The 19,261-nt window shown below is 46.7% G+C and overlaps 3 protein-coding genes and 2 non-coding genes across 5 annotated transcripts; 3 read left to right on the forward strand and 2 right to left on the reverse strand.

Moving 5' to 3' along the window:
* Window positions 1–3,312: 3,312 nt before the first annotated feature.
* Window positions 3,313–5,653, forward strand: LOC123058790 (CASP-like protein 5B2). The gene is made up of 3 exons (XM_044481473.1): window positions 3,313–3,689; window positions 4,382–4,514; window positions 5,228–5,653. Exons 1-3 carry the CDS (start codon window positions 3,559–3,561, stop codon window positions 5,426–5,428), a joined length of 465 nt encoding a protein of 154 aa, XP_044337408.1. The 5' UTR covers window positions 3,313–3,558; the 3' UTR covers window positions 5,429–5,653.
* Window positions 5,654–6,874: 1,221 nt separating this feature from the next.
* On the reverse strand, window positions 6,875–8,269 carry LOC123152313 (uncharacterized). The gene has a single exon (XM_044571920.1). It carries the CDS (start codon window positions 7,677–7,679, stop codon window positions 7,281–7,283), a length of 399 nt encoding a protein of 132 aa, XP_044427855.1. The 5' UTR covers window positions 7,680–8,269; the 3' UTR covers window positions 6,875–7,280.
* Window positions 8,270–9,067: 798 nt separating this feature from the next.
* Window positions 9,068–9,228, forward strand: LOC123072086 (U1 spliceosomal RNA). The gene has a single exon (XR_006434830.1). It is a non-coding gene; the product is annotated as a U1 spliceosomal RNA (small nuclear RNA).
* Window positions 9,229–10,813: 1,585 nt separating this feature from the next.
* Window positions 10,814–10,973, forward strand: LOC123072072 (U1 spliceosomal RNA). Its single transcript, XR_006434828.1, has one exon. It is a non-coding gene; the product is annotated as a U1 spliceosomal RNA (small nuclear RNA).
* A 997-nt stretch (window positions 10,974–11,970) lies between these two features.
* LOC123058802 (uncharacterized) lies at window positions 11,971–16,218 on the reverse strand. Its single transcript, XM_044481481.1, has 12 exons — window positions 15,913–16,218; window positions 15,698–15,812; window positions 15,000–15,070; window positions 14,473–14,519; window positions 14,249–14,396; window positions 14,100–14,159; window positions 13,825–14,023; window positions 13,552–13,613; window positions 13,354–13,454; window positions 13,054–13,108; window positions 12,928–12,975; window positions 11,971–12,305 (listed from the first exon to the last, which is right to left on the reverse strand). The coding sequence occupies exons 1-12, from the start codon at window positions 16,073–16,075 to the stop codon at window positions 12,130–12,132; spliced, it is 1,245 nt and encodes a 414-aa protein (XP_044337416.1). The 5' UTR covers window positions 16,076–16,218; the 3' UTR covers window positions 11,971–12,129.
* Window positions 16,219–19,261: the final 3,043 nt, after the last annotated feature.

A 19,261-nucleotide genomic window follows, 5' to 3' on the forward strand; every position in this document is an offset into this window, starting at 1 on the left:
TGTGATGGTATTCATACTTTCAAAAGAGGGGCTATTTGGAGGATTGGAGATGGTTCACAAGTTAATATTTGGTCTGACCCATGGATAGCAGCGAGTGCGGATGGACGTGTAGTCACCCCGAGAGGAGAAAACCTGTTGTCGAAGGTTTCTGACCTGATCGACCCGGCGACAGGAGTGCGGGATCACGAGCTGATCATGAATACATTCTAGCAGGTGGATGCGGAGAGAATTCTTGCTATTCCGCTGGCGCCGTCAGGAATGATGGATGATTTTGTGGCATGGAGGTTCAAAAAGAATAACATATTCACGGTTAGATCGGCATATCACGCTGAGTGGGATCATCAGTTCGGACGCTGGTTCGAGCGAACGGAAGGCCAACCGTCATAGCAATATCTAGTTTGGGGGAAATTATGGGAATCTTCACTGCCGAGTAAAGTCAAGATACATGCATGGAAGGTGTTGCATGGGTTTTTGCCATGCTTTGGAGTCCTCGCGAATCGTCATATAGTTATGCCCACGAACTGTCCAATGTGTGCAGGAGGATGCGAGGATATAAAGCATGTCCTGTTTACTTGTCCAAGAGCGGCCGAGATTTGGAGATGTTTAAAGTTGGATGGGTTTGTGGAGGAGGCATGCGAGGTGGATAGAGCTGGTTCATCGGTGTTGGACTACATTTTATGTGCACCGCGGAGAGGAAGTTTACTTCCGGATGTCAGTGCGCAGACCCTAGTCCTTGTGGGAGTGTGGTACGTGTGGTGGGAAAGAAGGCAAAAGGTCCATGAAGAGGAAGTTCAAACGCCAGCCCGATCGGCGCTGCCAATTTTTGCTCTACCTGCTAACTACACGAACGCCAGGAAGAAGGAGATGGGAGTACAGAAGGGCTGATGGACCAAGCCAAGGGAGGGATTCGTGAAGCTCAACGTTGATGCATCATTTTATGCACAGAATTTGAATGGAGCAGTCGGGGCAGTGCTTAGGGATGACAAAGGGGGTTTTTAGCAGCCTCCAACGACAAGCTGGAGCATGTCTCCCATGCAGCATCAACAGAAGCATATGCATTGAGGCATGGCCTCCTACTAGCGCAACAAATGGGAGTAAGCAAGCTGGTTGTGGAGGCGGATTGTGCGGAGGTGATCGATACAATGAACTCGGGTGGCTTCACTGCAACAGGAGCGGCGGCAATTTATGCAGATTGCAATGTCTTATCAGTAGGTTATACTTCGGTGTCTTTCATTCCCTGCCCTAGAAAGGCAAACCATGTCTCCCATGAACTAGCTAGGCTGGCGGCTTTTAATCCACCCGGTTTGTGGGTTGAGGAACCACCGGCATCTATCGTAAGGTGGCTGGTGTAACGGTTATTTGATCTAATAAAGAGGCCGAAGTTTCAAAAAAAAACATAACCAAAACTAACCAACAACCAATGAGTGAGCATGTGAGCCTTCCAACTGACGAGGATTGAATGAATTTTACGATCAGGATATAGAAGTCTTCTTTCCTAGGGTGTGTTGGCCTCCATCCCCTCTAGCTGTTAGTGAATTCCATCTTCCAGGACTGGTGGGTTGTTGCGGTTTCAACATTGTTGAGCAACAAAAGGAAGGGCCCGACTCTCTGGTCGTTGTGGTCGCATGGTTCCTTTAAAACAAATGCAACAATAGGTCTTTAAAAAATGTTCATCATTAAAACCGAGCAGTAATGGAGCCAGCAGAAACACACGTCCCAGGCCACCTTCGGTATGAACAGTAGCTACAAAGTAGCTACAGTATAAACGGTTAACAAAGGAATTGGTAGACACGCCCCAGGCCAAGGCCCAGTGGCGGAGCTAGCAAATTGTCGAAGCCTGGGCATGACGCAAGATAAAATTTACTTTGGTCTATCATCACTAGAAGTATCATGTATTTAGGTAAACATCATGTGTAATACACACACACTAATATTTCATGCATCATATAAATAAGTTAAAACATGAGATACAATTTACCAAATAAAATTCCAATCTCCGATGTTCATCCTTGTGACTAGATGAGAATCTACAAGATACAACACATTATCAAATAATTGAATTTCCATTGAATTGAAGTGCAAAAAAAGGAGAGAATCTAGAAGATACAACACATTACCAGATTATACAAATTTCATTGAATTGAAGTGCCAACGGTGACGAATACGAGCACCATCCGCCGGAGCCGAAGTGGAATTTACACAAGGGGCTGCCGCTTTGACTTTCGCGCTTCCGCTTCCGATCCCGGTTGTCGCTTGCTGGAGTCGTAGCCTGCTTAGGCCCAGGTGTGCATCATCTCTTGCGGTCTGGCCGACCGCCGGTGCTCCGTCAGTCCACCTCGCCGGTCGCCGCCTCCAACCGCAAGAGTTGCTAGGGCACGTCGTGCGGCGCGGCGCACAGACGAATAGGCGGGCAAGGGATGCAGCCACCGGCCTCCTGATCGATGGCACGATCTGATTAGCCCATGTAAGGAAATTAATGGATGGGCCTTTGACGTGAGTAAGCCCAAAAGGCAAAAATGACGCCCAAAGTAGCCCAATTTGTGAACCAGATGTATTTTGAGCGTATATTGTACGTATTTACAGATTGTGACTCCGGCGCTTGGAAAATTGGCAGCGCTTGAGCCCAGGCACGTGCCCGGGGTGACCGGACGGTAGAATCGCCCCTGCCAAAGCCCCTGTTGTAGGCCTGGGGCGTGTCTCCGCCACCGAAACTGAGTGTCTCTCATGGACGGGAAATGGCACATCCGCCATCTTTTCTCTCTCCTCCCTCGCTTGTTGCCGCTCTTGTACTTGCCTCTTTGTACCGTGATGTCTATCCTCTCTTAATTTATGACAAATGCAGCCCTCCTTTATGATTGAAAAAAATGAAAATCTTGATTTCCCAAACTTTACAGGTTTATTTACGCTTGAAACAACATCAGCTGCTCAACACAAATGTGCCATTTTCTTTGCCGAATAGTAACATTTTTTGCCGTGGCTGCACGCACGATTCCGCACACTGATTGCAGACACGGGACAGAAGTGGACATCACACCACGCGTGATTCCCAGCTCCACGCTATTACCACCGCACCAGTACAAAATTTACCCCAAACTGGTACGGACGCGACGTTAAAGCGCTGCACGGAAAGTGGATGAAGGAGGATCGCTCCCCCTCACCCCCGCCTCCGTCGGCTCACCCCGGCCATCCGATGAGATCAGATCGGATCCAGATCAGAAACCACCAACGCAAGCAACCCCGCGGCCCCGGGCGCTCTCCGCCCTTTTCTCCGCGCCGGGGCCCGCCGCCCGCCCGCCCGCCCGCGCGCGTCACCCCCGCACCAACTCCCCACCGCGCCGGCGCCCCACTCCCACCACCCCCCTTTCCCAATCCCCTTTTCCTCGTCGACAACAAGTCTCGCCCAAAGCCGCCGGCAGCAGCTGAGCCGCGATTCCTCTCCGCCCCCCGCACCATACACCGGCCGGCCCGGGACCTGATTCGGCAGCAGCAGTACAACTCCATCCGCACGCGCGCGCATGGCCGACCGGGGCGGGAGGTGATAGGTGGGGGGTCGCGGAGATGAGGGAGCTGGTGGGGAGGCCCGGGACGTGGGGCGGGCTCTGGCTGCGGCTCGGCCAGGCCGCGCTCGCCGCCGCCTCCATCGCCGTCATGGCCTCCGCCTACGGCTTCGCCGGCTACACCGCCTTCTGGTAAACGTCCCGCCCTGCTCGTCCCGTCTTGCTCTGGGAAGTTTGGTGCCGGGTGGGGCACCATCTACTAGGATCCAGCCCTAATCGCTTAACATGAATCAACTCATGGAATGTTGTGCATCGAGTGATGGACGATTCATTTACCAGTGGCCTTTCTTCTGGGGAAGGTGGGGTGGTAGATTGATGCTCCCAGTTTATTTATCACCAAGGCCTTTGTTAATTTTTGCATAGTCAACTAGAGATAGAATTGGATAGTTGGCTAGAGAATCTAACAAGATAGTATGAGGTTAACCATCACTGTCCTGTGATACATGTGCTTATGAAAATAGTACAGTAGTATGTAAGTTTACACTTGTAACGAATGTCCATTTTAGTGCAAGTTGGCTCTTGCACGGGTGAATTCTGTCCACATACAAGTAGCTGAGCTTCTCAAGGCCTGCTGTTGTGGCAACGACGCCCAACAGTCCCGCATAAATCATCCACATAAAAACGCTTAGAGCATGGCCCACCTTCCATTCTCACTTAGTACCTTAATAGTATAGCCAACTATTAACCATGCTCTTAATAGTATAGCCAACGGTTGGCTATAAGAGAGTGCCATATCATCTATAGCCAACCTTATAGACTTTCTACTGCAGGACGCATCTGAGTTTTGTAATGAGCTCCTTGTCCTTGTCTCTTTCAAATTTCAGCTATTTGATTGCGTCGATGGGATTGCAAGCGTTGTGGAGCTTGGGACTTGCATGTCTTGATGGATACGCCCTTAAAGTCAAAAGAGATCTCAACAATGCTGTTTTAGTGAGCTTATTTGTCGTTGGAGACTGGGTAATGATAACATTCCTTTTGGAACTCTTTTCATGCAGTGTGCTTCTTTGATTTATTGCTTTCTCCTGTTTTTTTTTCCTTTTTTGAAATGTGCTCTACTTCATTGTTTGTCATGGACTAACGTTCGATATATGATAAGCGTGCTCTTTGAGAAGCTCTGAAACGTACCATATGAGAAAAACAAAATCAAATGATCATTCAAGGCTTATTTTGTGTGCTGAAATGCTACAGAAATGTAGAGTTTTGTACTTATAGTTTTACTAGGTTAATCATCCTGTCTAGTGCAATTGTTCCCTCCCTCTGTCTCGCTCAAGATACATGCACGGCTGCAAGCACACATATTACATGGATGGCATTTAAGCTACAGCAGATGACACCCTTGTTGGTTAGTGCTCGTTTAGGGGATTTTATTGTTATGTTACACACTAAAAATTTAGGGTGTTGTACTTTTTGTTGAATTTTGGTTTCTGTACCTATTATTGAAGTTATTCATAGTCTCTCTGTTCTTTTTTTTCCATATAATAGTGCATCTACGTTAGCTGAATGATCATACTAATTTGACATTAAAGAAAATCTGATCTGTGCATGTCCTAGTCTTAGTCTATTGAGCTATCTACCAAATTGTATGATTATGCCCTTCATTTGGACAGCATTGTGTTACCCCTTGTTCAGTGTTTCCAGCAACACTAATGAAACCCAACTATACAATGCAGGTTACTGCGATTCTCTCGTTTGCTGCATCGTGCTCAGCTGCTGGTGTAACAGTTCTTTTTGAGAGGGACATTTCTTTCTGCAGAAGATATTACGAACTGCCTTGTGGGAGATTTCAACTCGCGACGGCATTCGCTTTTCTGTCCTGGGCACTAAGTGCTACATCAGCGGTCATCATGTTTTGGCTCCTGGCATCCTTCTGATTTTGTGTATAGTCCTCCTGTGTGTAAGTTCTGTTTATAGTGAGGTTTCCGCTCATCATAGGATTTATATAGGACGATTTTTCAGATATGTAAGCAACAGAAACCACACTGCCAAAACAGATGGAAATGTTGGGACACCTGTAAACTCTCGCAGTGTGGCATTTCCTAGGTATTATTACTCACTGGAAGCTTTCCTCCAGATAATGATGCTAAATCGGTTTCTCATTATAGTGTCTCCAGATACACTTCATATTCATTCTCTAAGGTGATAGTACCACAGTCTTAGCGTTGCAGCTGTACCAGTTATCCTTGTAGTTTTGGGATGATGCGATGCAATATTGGTGACCAATTAGAAAGTTTTAGCCGAGTCGGGGATGTGTGTCGCTTCTCTTTAGGCTTTGTTCGGTTACACCTCCTCATAGGGGGATTGGGGTGGATTGAAGGAGGTTTTGACTTGTAGAGGGTGTAATCCCTGCCAATCCCTCCCAAACCCCTCCATTTTCCCTGTCAACCGAACAGGCCCTTAGCGGTGTCGTGATTGAACACAAAGAATCTGTGGAGTTTCAGGCACGCCGAAAACCTATCAGCTCCGTTGTAAAGAATCAAAGTGTAAGGGTGTTGGTCTGGACAGAGGTGTCATTTCAATAGTCCGACTGCTCTGATTTTCTTGTATAACTCTACCTGAAACACCGTTAAAGAAGTCAGGCAATTTCAGATTAAACTGTGTACGAATTTAATCAACGCCATGTTGACTATACTCTGCACCTCTAAGATCATCTGAATGGAATGTCAGCATGACAAGTTCCGATTCTGGTACATTCATCCTACAAAAGGCTTTAATTGCCTGACACAAAAGAGAGGTCATGGATGAGAGGTTTTCTTGTGTGGGCTTGGCTCTCGATATCAAACCAATTTTTTTCCGGTTTTGCGGGGATATCGAACTGAATTTAACAAAGATGAAATTTGTTTGGTACTCCAAGCTTATTTCAAATGGATCTGTCCGGGCACAGGTGCCTAGAATTTTCTTAAATTCCAATTTACGTGCTCCTACCCCTGTTTTTCCCTTCGGCGTCCACCCGGCGCCCAAGTGTTAAGGCTTCGGCCATGTGGACGATGTCCGCGAGTCCGCATTGATCCGTGCGTACGAAAAACAAACTAATCCTAGTTGCTGTAATATTCGTGTGCGCTTTAATTATGGTTCTCGTGCGTACTCCTTTCCTGATGGGAGACCAGAGTAGCACAGAACCTTCCATGTGTTCTTGTGATTCCGCATACATCTTTTCAACCAAAGTTATTCTTGTTCTTGTGAGTTTCAAGAGAACAATGGTAGTTCTTGCTCTGGGTGTGAAACCAGAAGGTTGTTTTTATCCTTATTTCGAACTGAAAATTCTTCTTCTTCCTTGAAAAGGACGATTGAACTGAAGAACGCGGATGCAACTAGCAATCTTGATGCTTGACAGTCACTTCTTTTGCAGTCTTGCAGCAAGCAGTCATGTGTGCGTGTACACAACCTTTTTGTACATGGTGAAGCTTTTATTGCCATATTACACTCCATGTATTTGTATGGACTCTGACACTATACATCTTCTTCACAGTCCTCCTTCGGAGGTCCTGCGCTTGTGCATCCCATATTTACAGTTGACACTCACCGACTCGTTACAGGCTGAACTGAAATACAAATATATGCATGTATAGCACACATAAACTGCAGGTCTGAAGCTCGTGTTAGCTTAGCTAGGCTCAGCAATCGACATCGTATCTGCATGTACTCGACGACGTACCTAGGCAAGTCTTCACCTGCTTCGCTCTGTTTCCTTTATTATTGGCCTTTCTGCGCTTCAACCACAATCGGTCACCACGATCCGTGCTCCATGGTGCGCCGACGGTGCGCCGGAGACCGCCGTGCTGCACCGGAGTCGGCCGAGACGCGCTGGTGCCGGCCGGAGTCCCCGGGGAGGCGGAAGTAGGCCGAGGCCGCCGTGGGCGACGAGGACGGCTGCTCGTCGAAGAGGAGGTCGGCGAGGGAGACCTGCCCCTCCTTCCTGTACTGCGCCACGGCCCTGTAGATGAACGGGATGAGGCCCTCCATGAGACCTTTTCCTTCCGCTCGAGAGAGCTGAAGAAGACGGTGGAGAGAAGAGGTAGTGGGTATTGGGACAACACTTGAGGGAGAGGTTTGACACGCTTTGTTGGGATGAATGATGGCGAGGGAGGAGGACATGGGCTTAAAAAGGGAGGCAAAATAGACCATTCCTCTGAGCGGATAGAGATCAGAGACCAAATGGGCTACTCGCCTAGGAAGGAAGGATAATTGCTCGTTCCCTGACAGCTTCACCTTAGCTCCGAAACCAACCAATCAAAGTGTGTCGTGCCAGACACTCACCATGAGAATTTCCCAGGGTAACTAGCTAGGGCAGAATTCCAGGTTATTAATCATTGGGGCTATGGAATCCCAGCAGGGGAGGGGCCGAGGGGAGGAGGCTTGAACGCAAGGGATGGTCAGTCTTACAAGGCGAGTTTTCCAAGTGGAGTACGTAGTGCACAGCGACGTGGTTTCTCAGTCGCTGTAATTTCTCGGCTGAAAAACAAAAGCCTTTGATTGAAGCCTACAGCTTACCTGCCGCAAAAGATAAGCAAACACAAACCTCCGCCGGACCATGATTGGCCGGGTTCTTTTTATCCGACAGTGGCGTAATCCGTCGGAAACCGCTGCCATGGCGGGAAAGTTCAGCGTGACCTCGCCTCACCCCGGCCGACTATGCTGCCTGCCAGGGCGGGACAACCGGACAAGAAGATCGATCCGTCTGGCTGCTGACTTCTTCCCCGATACACCAGTCGAGCAGTTGCGTGGCGATCGTGGCTAAACAATGGGGTAGATGGCGGCCCGTGCGGCTGACGTGGAGGCATGATTGCTAGGGTTGACCTCGCCGGCGTAAACTGGTGCGGTGCTGGGGTTTGTTTATGGCGCTGGAGATGCTGATCGGGCAACAGTTCATACCAGATCGTTGTTTTTTTTCAAGAAGAGGAAGAGAATGAGCGGAGGTTCGTACCGGATTGTATCATCTGCTGCTATGAGCCGGCGGTCGGATTTATTTGTAGTACTTTGCTTCGATAGCTGGATCTCTAATTGGCTAAGGCTATTGTATTGGGTGCTGATGGGTCTGTCCCAACTAACCATGGGTACGGCTGGGTCAAGAAGAGCAGAGGTGCGCGGAAACCGCACAAGCTTGCGCTTCCTTCTTCACCTCAATATCCGATTGATTTTCTACAGCGGTCAAATGCGTCTCAGTTTTTTTTTTGTTTTTGTTTCCAAAAAGTCTATAACATATTTGAACGGAAAATATTTTTAAAATTTTATTTTCAAATCATATTTTTTCTAGCGTTTATTTTTTAACTCATATGATTCTGATTTTCTGCGTTTGCTTGGACTGGACGCTATCCTATCCCCTTAATTAAGCCCAAAAGCCCAAGTGCCGGACGGCCTTCAGCCCGTGGGCCTGCAGCTATGAAGGATATACTACTGTACGTGGCAACGCGTCTAATCGATCTCGCTGGACGTTTTAGTCCCATACTGCTCGTCAACAGAGCAAGACATACAAGGGGAGGCTATATATGAAGCACCTGGTGCTACCGAGAAAAGCACTTACCTGTACGGGGTCAATGGATGATCAAGAAGACCCATGGCCTGGATTAGTGGCCTCCATTGCACTTGGGAGGAGCATTGGTCCATCATCTCCTCTGATAGAAGAATGGACGTCATAATTTGTGATAGAGAGGGTACGCGTCCGCGTGGCCCCTGCCAATCTCAATTTAAAACCTTTCAAACATACTATTTCTGTTTCTATCTTTCTAAGGACTAGAGATTTCAACAAGTGACTACATATGAAGCAAAATGAGTGAATCTACACATTTTTTTAAATGGTGAATCTACATTTTAAAATATGTCTATATACATATGTATGCACCCATCTTGATATTTTCCGCCCAAACCTGCACCTCAGGTTTATATGTCAGCATGTTTAAAGTTGACTAAACACTTGTCAGGACATTCAAATAATCCATTCATACATCATACACATTCGTCAATAGACCAGTCATCAACACATTCGTGCATCATAGGAATTAAAAAAAAGTGTCAAGTGCGGAGCATCACCAAATTGTATGCTTGTCATGCTCCGCCCTTGTTATTGACAGAGCACATAGGGTTCCTCGTAGGAGTAGCCGGACGTTGCATCGGGCAGCTGCGACCACGACCATATCCCACTTTGTAGTCGCCACGACCCCTGGCATTTTCCCTTTTAAAGGTGGTTGGAGGTGCAAGGATGGAGACGATAACAAATCTACTTGACAAGTTGTACTTAGCGCCCGGTAACTTATGTCTTTTTTTAATCTAGTCAATGACACATAAGACCTACTTGACGTTTTTTTGCAAATAAAACACTTCCATTACTTAAGCAGGAACATTACAATCCTGCTCACACAGCAGGTTAAGCTCATCAGGTACGCATCTTAATCAAACAGCAGTTCTAGAAACAGAAGAACCCTTACGTGCGAGTAGTAGTATACGGGTTTGCGGGTATGTGGGTATGGGTATTTCCTTTCCGTACCCATACCCACCTTACCCGATGGGTATAATTTTTTTCTCATTTAGAAATCCATGGGTATTTTTATTTTTCATACCCTTACTCTAATAGGGCAACAGTTCATACTAGATAGTTGTTTTTTCCTTTTTTTTCAAGAAGAAGAGAATGAGCGGCGGTTCGTACCAAATTGTATCATCTGCTGATAGTACTCCTTCCGTCCATAAATACTTGTCATCAAAATAGATTAAAATGGATGTATCTAGAACTAAAATATATCTAGATACATCCCCTTTTATTTATCTCCTTTTATTTATTTTGATGACAAGTATTTCCGGACGGAGGGAATATTTTCTTTGAGCCGGCGGTCGGATTTATTTATGCTTTGCTTGGATAGCTGGATCTCTAGTTGGCTAGGGCTATTGTATTGGCACTGATGAGGCTGTCCAAACTAACCGCAAGTAGGCTGGGTCTCTCAAATTTTCTTTGGTTTCTATCTTAAAAAGTTTTTTTAAACACAAATTTTTTATAGCATTTTCCAATGAAATACTTTTTATTTTATTTTATCTTCAACCCATATGATTACAAATTTCAGCGGCTACTAGAATCTTGACGCATCGCATCCCCTCTGGCCCAAGAAGCCCAAGGCCCAGACGGTTTTGAGCCCGTAGGATGGCAGCCTGGAAAAGACGTTGGGCGACACCTCTGATCGATCTCGCTAGACTTTTAGTCCCATACTGCTCATCAACAGAGTGAGACATGTCAGGGGAGGCTATATATGAAGCGCCTGGTGCTACCGAGAAAAGCACTTACCTGGACAGGGTCAATGGGTGATCAAGAAGACCCATGGCCTGGATTAGTGGCCTCCATTGCACTTGGGAGGAGCATTGGTCCATCATCTCCTTTGATAGGAGAATGGACGTCATAATTTGTGATAGAGGGGTACGCGTCCGCGCGGCCCCTGCCAATCTAAATCTAAAATATTTCAAGCATACATTTGAATTTTGTTCATGTTTGAGAGTGTTTGATCATAATTTATGATAGAGGGGGTATGCGTCCGCGCGGCCCTTGCCAATCTAAATCTAAAATATTTCAAGCATAAGTTTGAATTTTGAGAGTGTTTGATCATGTTATTGGTGAAGAATCTGTTCAGGCTAAGCTGTGTGTGTCCTCTAAGAGTTTTCTTCTCAGAGGCTGCAGACGATATTTGTTAACCAGAACGTTCCGGGCGGATCGAATTGAACGGCCTGGAAAGTCGTGACAGGACTCATCAAAAGTCAGGGGCGGAAATGATCGGGAGCTCTGTTTTTGGGTGCATTCTGGGAGTTACCAGCTGACGCCTGACGGCTTTCAGCGCCTATAAAGGACGCTGACGCTCGGCGTACCCGCTGCTAACGGCAGCTGCTTGCAAGAGAGCATTTCGCCCTCGTTCGCAATCTTCCGCCTTGAGTAGCATGGCGCCGTCATACTCGCCGGAGCCGGAGGCGCCGTTCCGGCCGAGGGAGAAGGTGGTGGAGAAGCAGAGGTACTTCCAGAGCGTGCACAGGCCGACGTACCTCAAGGGGCGCTACGACGTGGTCACCTCCGTCGCCATCCCTCTCGCGCTGGCCGCCTCCAGCATCTTCCTCGTCGTAAGTTGAAGAGACCTTGACTGATGCTGCACTTTTCTTGTGTTTTTCGTTGGGCATTGGGCTGATGTTTGGTGTGTTGTGCGTGGATGCGCAGGGGCGCGGGATCTACAACATGTCCCACGGCATCGGGAGGAAGGAGTGACCATTTGGGGTACCGATTGAATTGAAGCCATCTCTTCTGTGTCGTCTCAACACCTAAGAGCCCTTGTACAGTTTGTGTGTACGTACCTTTGTGAAGTGAAAGCAATGTACTAGAAGTGTTGGATTCAGATGGGAGTTGTCGCCTATTTTGAACGAGCAAGCCAGCAATCGAGTGGTTTTCCAGGCAAGATGACAAAGATCATGTATTGGATTTGCAAGGGTACCTCTCCACCAAAGCTCAGAAACACATGCAAAGCGTAGGCAATCCATGGGGAACCTATATTACATTAGTGTAGCGTTCCCTGATTATTGCATAGTAAGTACCTTTGTCCTCAGACTGTCATGGAAGCTATATCACCCTGCCGATACGGGTATCAACCACTGTAGGCTTTGATACTTCTGAAAACTCCAACGCTTGGGCTAATGTTAACCTACGATTCTTCCAGGCATCCTCTGCCCACTCCTTCATTCGCTCACCTTCTGCCTTCCTATTCGACTGGATAAGCAACAGTTCAGCATACTCGCCTGCAAATTGGACAGGCAGCAACAAATTCAATATTAACCAAACGCAAGAACATGAGCACGGGGCACTGTAAGAGCCTCAATAATGCTGGCTACATTCACTGTTTGCGGTTACTAGGATTTGTCAGGACTCCAGGCTTACACTAACACTAGCCAACGGTTACTGGCACTCTGCAATTCCAGGAAAGTTTTCATGGGAAAGATTAGAAAATATGTTTTCCCATGCTCCAGTTACTGAAACAAGGGTTTACGATGCGTTGCAATCCTACTAACTACTGTACTAACACAGACAGGTAGGCAGGTTTGGATTCACATTGTTAGGTTATATTTACAAGATCCACAAAGAGGGGGGGGGGGGTTACATTACAAGATTTAGCACAAGGCACCCCATATCGTCTCATTCAAACAGGAGGCAAGGAAACAAGCAAAAAAAAAATTAAAACTGTAAACCAGAAGCTAGAATGACCCAATAGAGGAAAAACTTAAACTGATTATGATATCAATTGGCAATCAATTGACATATATGATGTTGCATGAAGTAACTTGCTTTTCTAATGATACACTAGAAGTGCCTTTTGGTATAATGTTCCAGAGAAGATTAGGTAATAAAGATTCAAAGTATAACCTCTAGCAAGGGAAATGATATCTCTCCAATCAACCTGCCTTCTTGTGTCTGCAAAATATTAATACGAAACTTAATACCGCCCAAGGGATTAACAAGAAACAACACCATAGGAGATCATTGTTTTACCCTCAGAGTTGATGGCAGGTGCTTTCAATACTTCTAGAGCCTTCCTGTATAGCCCCTGCAATCAGCCAGCTGGTTAATAAACATCAAGTACGGGTCATTTGCAAGGAGAAAAGATTACTCAAACTCCACCAAGCAGTAATAAATATATAAATCAAATAAATATTATGAGAGCTGACTTGAGAAGAATAAAAATTGCCTCATCCTTAACTCATCATCAAAATTTAAGACCAAGGGAACATGAAGATCAAAATTTCTAAATTATGACACATAAAGCTGAAATAAGAATTATGATTTACTGACCTCCTGAACCATTATTGAACTAGAACCTTCAGATTTTGCTTTCAGTTTATACATTCTTGCTACACAAGTCAATACCATACCAACCTTTGGGTGATTTGAACCTGCATGGATAACAAGGTTACATAATAGTTAACTCGGAGGTCAAATGCTTCGATGCATTATTTTCTCATATTCATTAACAAGCTTTGCGTGACAAACCGAATTGTTCTTCAGCCTTCTGCAGTGCTCTTGTGAGATAGTCCTCTGCCTCATCAAACTTCCTGTAAAAGCACCGAGTGAATGCCGTCAATAGGATCCCTAACAGGGACAAGTTGCCGTCCTAAAGATAATTGCTTTGTAGTTCATCGAACAATATTGATGTTGGTTTCAAAATGGATATTTTCATAATAAGACCAACAAAGAACATGTCTTAGAAATCGAAGAAAAGAAGACCAGCCACAGAATGACTGTAGAGAAGAATCTGAATATTACCCAGATTGAGATAAAAGCTGGCCGTATGAGCAAGTGGCACCCAGAGAAACCTCCTCAGGAGCCATATTTCCAGCTGCTAACAGATTTCCAAATATATCTTCTCTGCTTGCTGCCTCAAGAACCTTTTCATACATTTGTGTTGCCAAAGGAAAATCCCCAGTACAGTGCAGATATTCACCATATGTAAAGACAGCATTTTCTGTAATGAACATCAATAAGGTCCATGTCTGCACTAGCCATACGGAAAGGAGCAAATGCTTTATATACAGTAATACCTGTTTGGTTATTGCCTACTGCAGCATAGCAGCTGTTGGGCCCACCAAAGAGCGTCTGGGCTGATAAAGAGCAACTGTAAATCACTCTGGATAATATCCGCTCCTTATTTTCCAGCAGAGATATGCAGGAAGTCAAAATGAAAAATAACCTGAGTCTATCTCTCCATTTAGAAGAGCAGCAAGTCCTCTGATTGCATCAACCCGAAATTTCAGATGGTCCTGATCAGACCATTTGATTTCTTCTTCTTTGATTGACAAATCAACTGAATCATTCGGGGACATCGATGAGGAGACATCCTGTGTTAGGAAATACCATGATGCTAGCTTTATTTACGGCCACGAAAAGGATAAATATTTGCTCGCAGTGCCAAACCTGGCTTGCTTCCATGCGAATTCCCATTAGTGCTTCCCATGCAGCAACTACACATTTAAATAAAAATATTGCATCAGAAATGACATTCAAGAGCATGAACTGAATTAGTATCTCTCCCTCCCTCCCCCCTCTCTCGAACTGTTCTTTCACATTAGCTTCCTTAGTTTTGTAACAGTTCTGCTCCTTTTTGTCAAGTCAGTTGATGCCTTCTTTTTGACAAAAAGTAAATAAAGCACCATCAGATAATAAATGATAGTATTTCTGAGTATGTATAGTTATTTCTTTCCCACTATAGACCCAAAGTGGTCGGACCCTTCCCTGGACCCTGCGCAAGCGGGAGCTACATGCACCAGGTTGCCCTTTTTTTTTTTTTATAGTTATTTCTTTCCCTGTTTCTATCTGCTAAAATCACAAAATAAATGTGAGCCTTGAGAGCTCTTTGCTTTAAAAGTTTGTCATTCCACATTCTGCCCCAATACACAATACTACCATTAATAAAAAAACAAGGACCTATAAAAGTAAAGCACCTCTGAAAGCTGCAGAAGGAGCGACTTGCTGGGTTGCTTTGAGCTTTTCCATTGCATCTTCGCGTCTTCCACTGTACAGAGAAAACAAGCATAATTTTACTCAAATCTACACAAGTGAGAAGGGCAGTTAAGCGAAGGGAGTAAAAACTCGCTATGCTAAATGGGATAGTAGTATTGCCGTGAATAATAATGCCATTAGTCAGTTCTCATGTGCAAGCCAAATATGTTAAAACGTTTGTATGACATGCCCAGTTCATAACTTCATACACACTTTATCTGTGTATCATAATAATCCACACTATGTTCATGCACCAGCACAGCACAAGATGCCTAAACCAAACTAGAATGTACTCCCTCCGTTCCTAAATATAAGTCTTTTTAGACATTTCAAATGGACAACAACATACGGATGTATGTAGACATATTTTAGAATGTAGATTCGCTCATTTTGCTTTGTATGTAGTCACTTGTTGGAATCTCTAGAAAGACTTATATTTAGGAACGGAGGGAGTAGCAAGTAGGCAAACCATAAGGGAGGAGGCAATTTCACCCTCACAGAGTGTGCTATAGCTAGAACATTCCTAAATGCCGCGACAATACCAGACTGTAAAATTACCCAAACAGGAGGAGCATCCAAAATCTACTCAAAATGAAAGCACCAGACTCCAAAATCTAGACGTAATTGCAATGTTTCATACCTCCTGTATAGCAGCGTGGACATGGCGAGCATGAGCAAGCTCACGGCCTCGGCGGCGCCCTCGCCGCCGCCCTGCAGGTTCGACGCCCCCTGCTCCAGTATCCGCATCGCGTCCTCTGGCACACCAGCAGCAAAACAGCGGTTGAGTCCTCAAACCCTAAGCCCCAGTGGTACTACGGGGAGGCGAAGGGAGGGATGGAGGGAAGGATGGGGGACCTGACGAGCTCTGATGCCCGGCGCCGCCGAGGGCGTAGCGGACCATCTCCGCCGCCACCCGCTCCGGCTGCGTTTCGCCGACGGCGGCGTAGTGGCGCGCCAGCGGCGGCCGGGGCTTCGGGGCGGAGAGCGCCCTCGCGAGGGCCGACCGAATCGCGTTCATGGCTGCCACCTGCGCTGCTCCGGTGGTGGAAGCGGCGGGGGAGAAGGGTCTAGACTCTAGAGCAGTCGAAAGGGAGAGCAGAGGCGACGTGTCCGGCTCGATGCAAGCATAAACCCGGCGGAAGTCGTTAGCGATGGAGGGAGGCGACACGAGTCGGGCCTTCGTGGCATGTGTACGCGTAATAGTTGCCAACGGGCTGGCCCGGGCACGCACCTAAACGGACCTGGCCCAGCATGGTGTCAAACCCAAGTGTTCTGACGAACTAAATTCAGAAGTTGCTAAAAAAACTAAATTCAGAAATTCTCAACTAAAAAAAACTAAATTCAGGATTTCAGACTTAACTCAGAATATCTTAGCACTTTTCATAGGAATGATTTGAGAGTACAAGCTTGTTACAAGGAGAACTAGCCAATCAGGAACACTGGCGACGGAGGGGGGAAACCCTAGAAATTGAGAGATGGCTCTCCCAGCCCGAGAGGGTTGGCTTTATAGCCTTACAATTCGAGAGAAAAAACACAAGAAAAGAAATGGAGTGGTTGAACTACTGTAGACTTTGTCGGAAAGGTGAACAACGATAAGAGCGCTAGCGTGAGCCGTTCAATACTCGATCAGCGGATGCTTCTTTATCTTAGCTTACGAGCGGTACGAGGGAAGGAGACGCGTCCGATGGCAGATGGACGGCGATGGAGTCTTCCCACGCTCATCTCTTCATTCAAACTTAACTGAATATAAACTACAACAGCAACATCTTCAGATAGAGTGTCGTTGGGTCGTGACAACTCCCCCGATCAAGAACAAACATGTCCTCAAGGTTTTGAATTGAGGAAAAACTTTCTGAATAAATATTGCAGCTTACCAAGTGGCTTCCTCGGGTGGTACGTGTTGGGGATCGTTGCAGAAATAAAAAAAATTCTACGCATCACCAAGATCAATCTATGGAGAGACTAGCAACGAGAGAGAGGGGAGTGTACCTTGAAGATCGCGAAACGGAAGCGTTATAAGAACGCGGATGAAGAAGTCATACACGAAGCGATTCAGATCGCGGCCAAATCCGATCTAAGCACCGAACAACGGTGCCTCCGCGTTCAACCCACGTGCAGCCCGGTGACGTCTCTCGTGCCTTCATCCACCAAGGGGAGAGGGAGAGGTTGGGGAAGACTCCGTCCAGCAGCAGCACGACGGCGTGGTGGTGGTGGTGGAGGAGCGTGGCACTCCAGCAGGGCTTCGCCAAGCACTGCGAGAGACGAGGAGGGAGAGGGGTAGGGTTGCGCCAAGAGAGAGGGAGACTCGTGTCTCTGGCAGCCCCAAAAACCCCAATATATATAGGGGGAGGGGAGGGGCTGCGCCCCCATCTAGGGTTCCCCCCTAGGGGTGGCGGCCAGCCCTAGATGCATCTAGGGGGCGGCCAGAGGGGGAGAGAAGGGGGGCGCACCCTAGGTGGGCCTTAGGCCCATCTGAGCCTACAGTTTCCCCCTTCTCCCCTTCCCTGCACACCAGCCCACCTAGGGGATGGTCCCTTCCCATACTTGGCCCACGCAGGCCTCCGGGGCTGGTGGCCCCTCACGGTGGACCCCCGAACCCTTCCGGTGGTCCCAGTACGTTACCGATAACGCCCCGAACACTTGCGGTGTCCAAAACGGGACTTCCCATATATAAATCTTTACCTCCGGGCCATTCCGGAACTCCTCGTGACGTCCGGGATCTCATCCGGAACTCCAAACAACATTCAGTAACCACGTACTTCTATTTCCTATAACCCTAGCGTCACCGAACCTTAAGTGTGTAGACCCTACGGGTTCGGGAACCATGCAGACATGACCGAGACATCTCTCCGGTCAATAACCAACAGCGAGATCTAGATACCCATGTTGGCTCCCACATGTTCCACGATGATCTCATCGGATGAACCACGATGACAAGGATTCAATGAATCCCTTATACGAGTCCCTTTGTCTACCGGTATAGCACTTGCCCGAGATTCGATCGTCGGTATACCGATACCTTGTTCAATCTCGTTACGGCAAGTCTCTTTACTCGTTCCGTAACACATCATCCCGTGACCAACCCCTTAGTCACATTGAGCTCATTATGATGATGTCTTACCGAGTGGGCCCAGAGATACCTTTTCGTCATACGGAGTGACAAATCCCAGTCTCGATTTGTGCCAACCCAACAGATACTTTCAGAGATACCCGTAGTGCACCTTTATAGCCACCCAGTTACGTTGTGATGTTTGGCACACCCAAAGCATTCCTACGGTATCCGGGAGTTGCACAATCTCATGGTCTAAGGAAAAGATACTTGACATTAGAAAAGCTTTAGCAGACGAACTACACGATCTTGTGCTATGCTTAGGATTGGGTCTTGTCCATCACATCATTCTCCTAATGATGTGATCCCGTTATCACTGACATCCAATGCCCATGGCCAGGAAACCGTAACCATCTATTGATCAACGAGCTAGTCAACTAGAGGCTCACTAGGGACATTTTGTGGTCTATGTATTCACACATGTATTACGATTTCCGGATAACACAATTATAGCATGAACAATAGACAATTATCATGAACAAGGAAATATAATAATAACCATTTTATTATTGCCTCTAGGGCATATTTCCAACAGTCTCCCACTTGCACTAGAGTCAATAATCTAGTTACATTGTGATGAATCGAACACCCATAGAGTTCTGGTGTTGATCATGTTTTGCTCGTGGAAGAGGTTTAGTCAACGGATCTGCGACATTTAGGTTCATATGCACTTTACAAATATCTATGTCTCCATTTTGAACATTTTCACGAATGGAGTTGAAGCGACGCTTGATATGCCTGGTCTTCTTGTGAAATCTGGGCTCCTTGGCAAGGGCAATGGCTCCAGTGTTGTCACAGAAGAGAGTCATCGGGCCCGAGGCATTGGGAATAACTCCTAGGTCGGTAATGAACTCCTTCATCCAGATTGCTTCATGTGTTGCCTCCGAGGCTGCCATGTACTCCACTTCACATGTAGATCCCGCCATGACGCTTTGCTTGCAACTGCACCAGCTGACTGCCCCACCATTCAAAATATACATGTATCCGGTTTGTGACTTGGAGTCATCCAGATCTGTGTCGAAGCTAGCATCGACATAACCCTTTACGACGAGCTCTTCGTCACCTCCATAAACGAGAAACATGTCCTTAGTCCTT

This window comes from Triticum aestivum, chromosome 1A (genome assembly GCF_018294505.1).
Source record: "Triticum aestivum cultivar Chinese Spring chromosome 1A, IWGSC CS RefSeq v2.1, whole genome shotgun sequence".
NCBI lineage: Eukaryota > Viridiplantae > Streptophyta > Magnoliopsida > Poales > Poaceae > Triticum > Triticum aestivum.

Coding starts and splice junctions, on each gene's coding strand:
- LOC123058790 (XM_044481473.1), top strand. CDS start 3,559: ATGAGGGAGCTGGTGGGGAGGCCCGGGACGTGGGGCGGGCTCTGGCTG. Junction 3,690..4,381: donor GCCGGCTACACCGCCTTCTG/GTAAACGTCCCG, acceptor TTCAAATTTCAG/CTATTTGATTGCGTCGATGG. Junction 4,515..5,227: donor TATTTGTCGTTGGAGACTGG/GTAATGATAACA, acceptor TATACAATGCAG/GTTACTGCGATTCTCTCGTT.
- LOC123152313 (XM_044571920.1), bottom strand. CDS start 7,679: ATGGTCTATTTTGCCTCCCTTTTTAAGCCCATGTCCTCCTCCCTCGCC.
- LOC123058802 (XM_044481481.1), bottom strand. CDS start 16,075: ATGAACGCGATTCGGTCGGCCCTCGCGAGGGCGCTCTCCGCCCCGAAG. Junction 13,109..13,353: donor GTTCAATAATGGTTCAGGAG/GTCAGTAAATCA, acceptor GGCTGATTGCAG/GGGCTATACAGGAAGGCTCT. Junction 12,306..12,927: donor TATCATTTCCCTTGCTAGAG/GTTATACTTTGA, acceptor TCCAATTTGCAG/GCGAGTATGCTGAACTGTTG.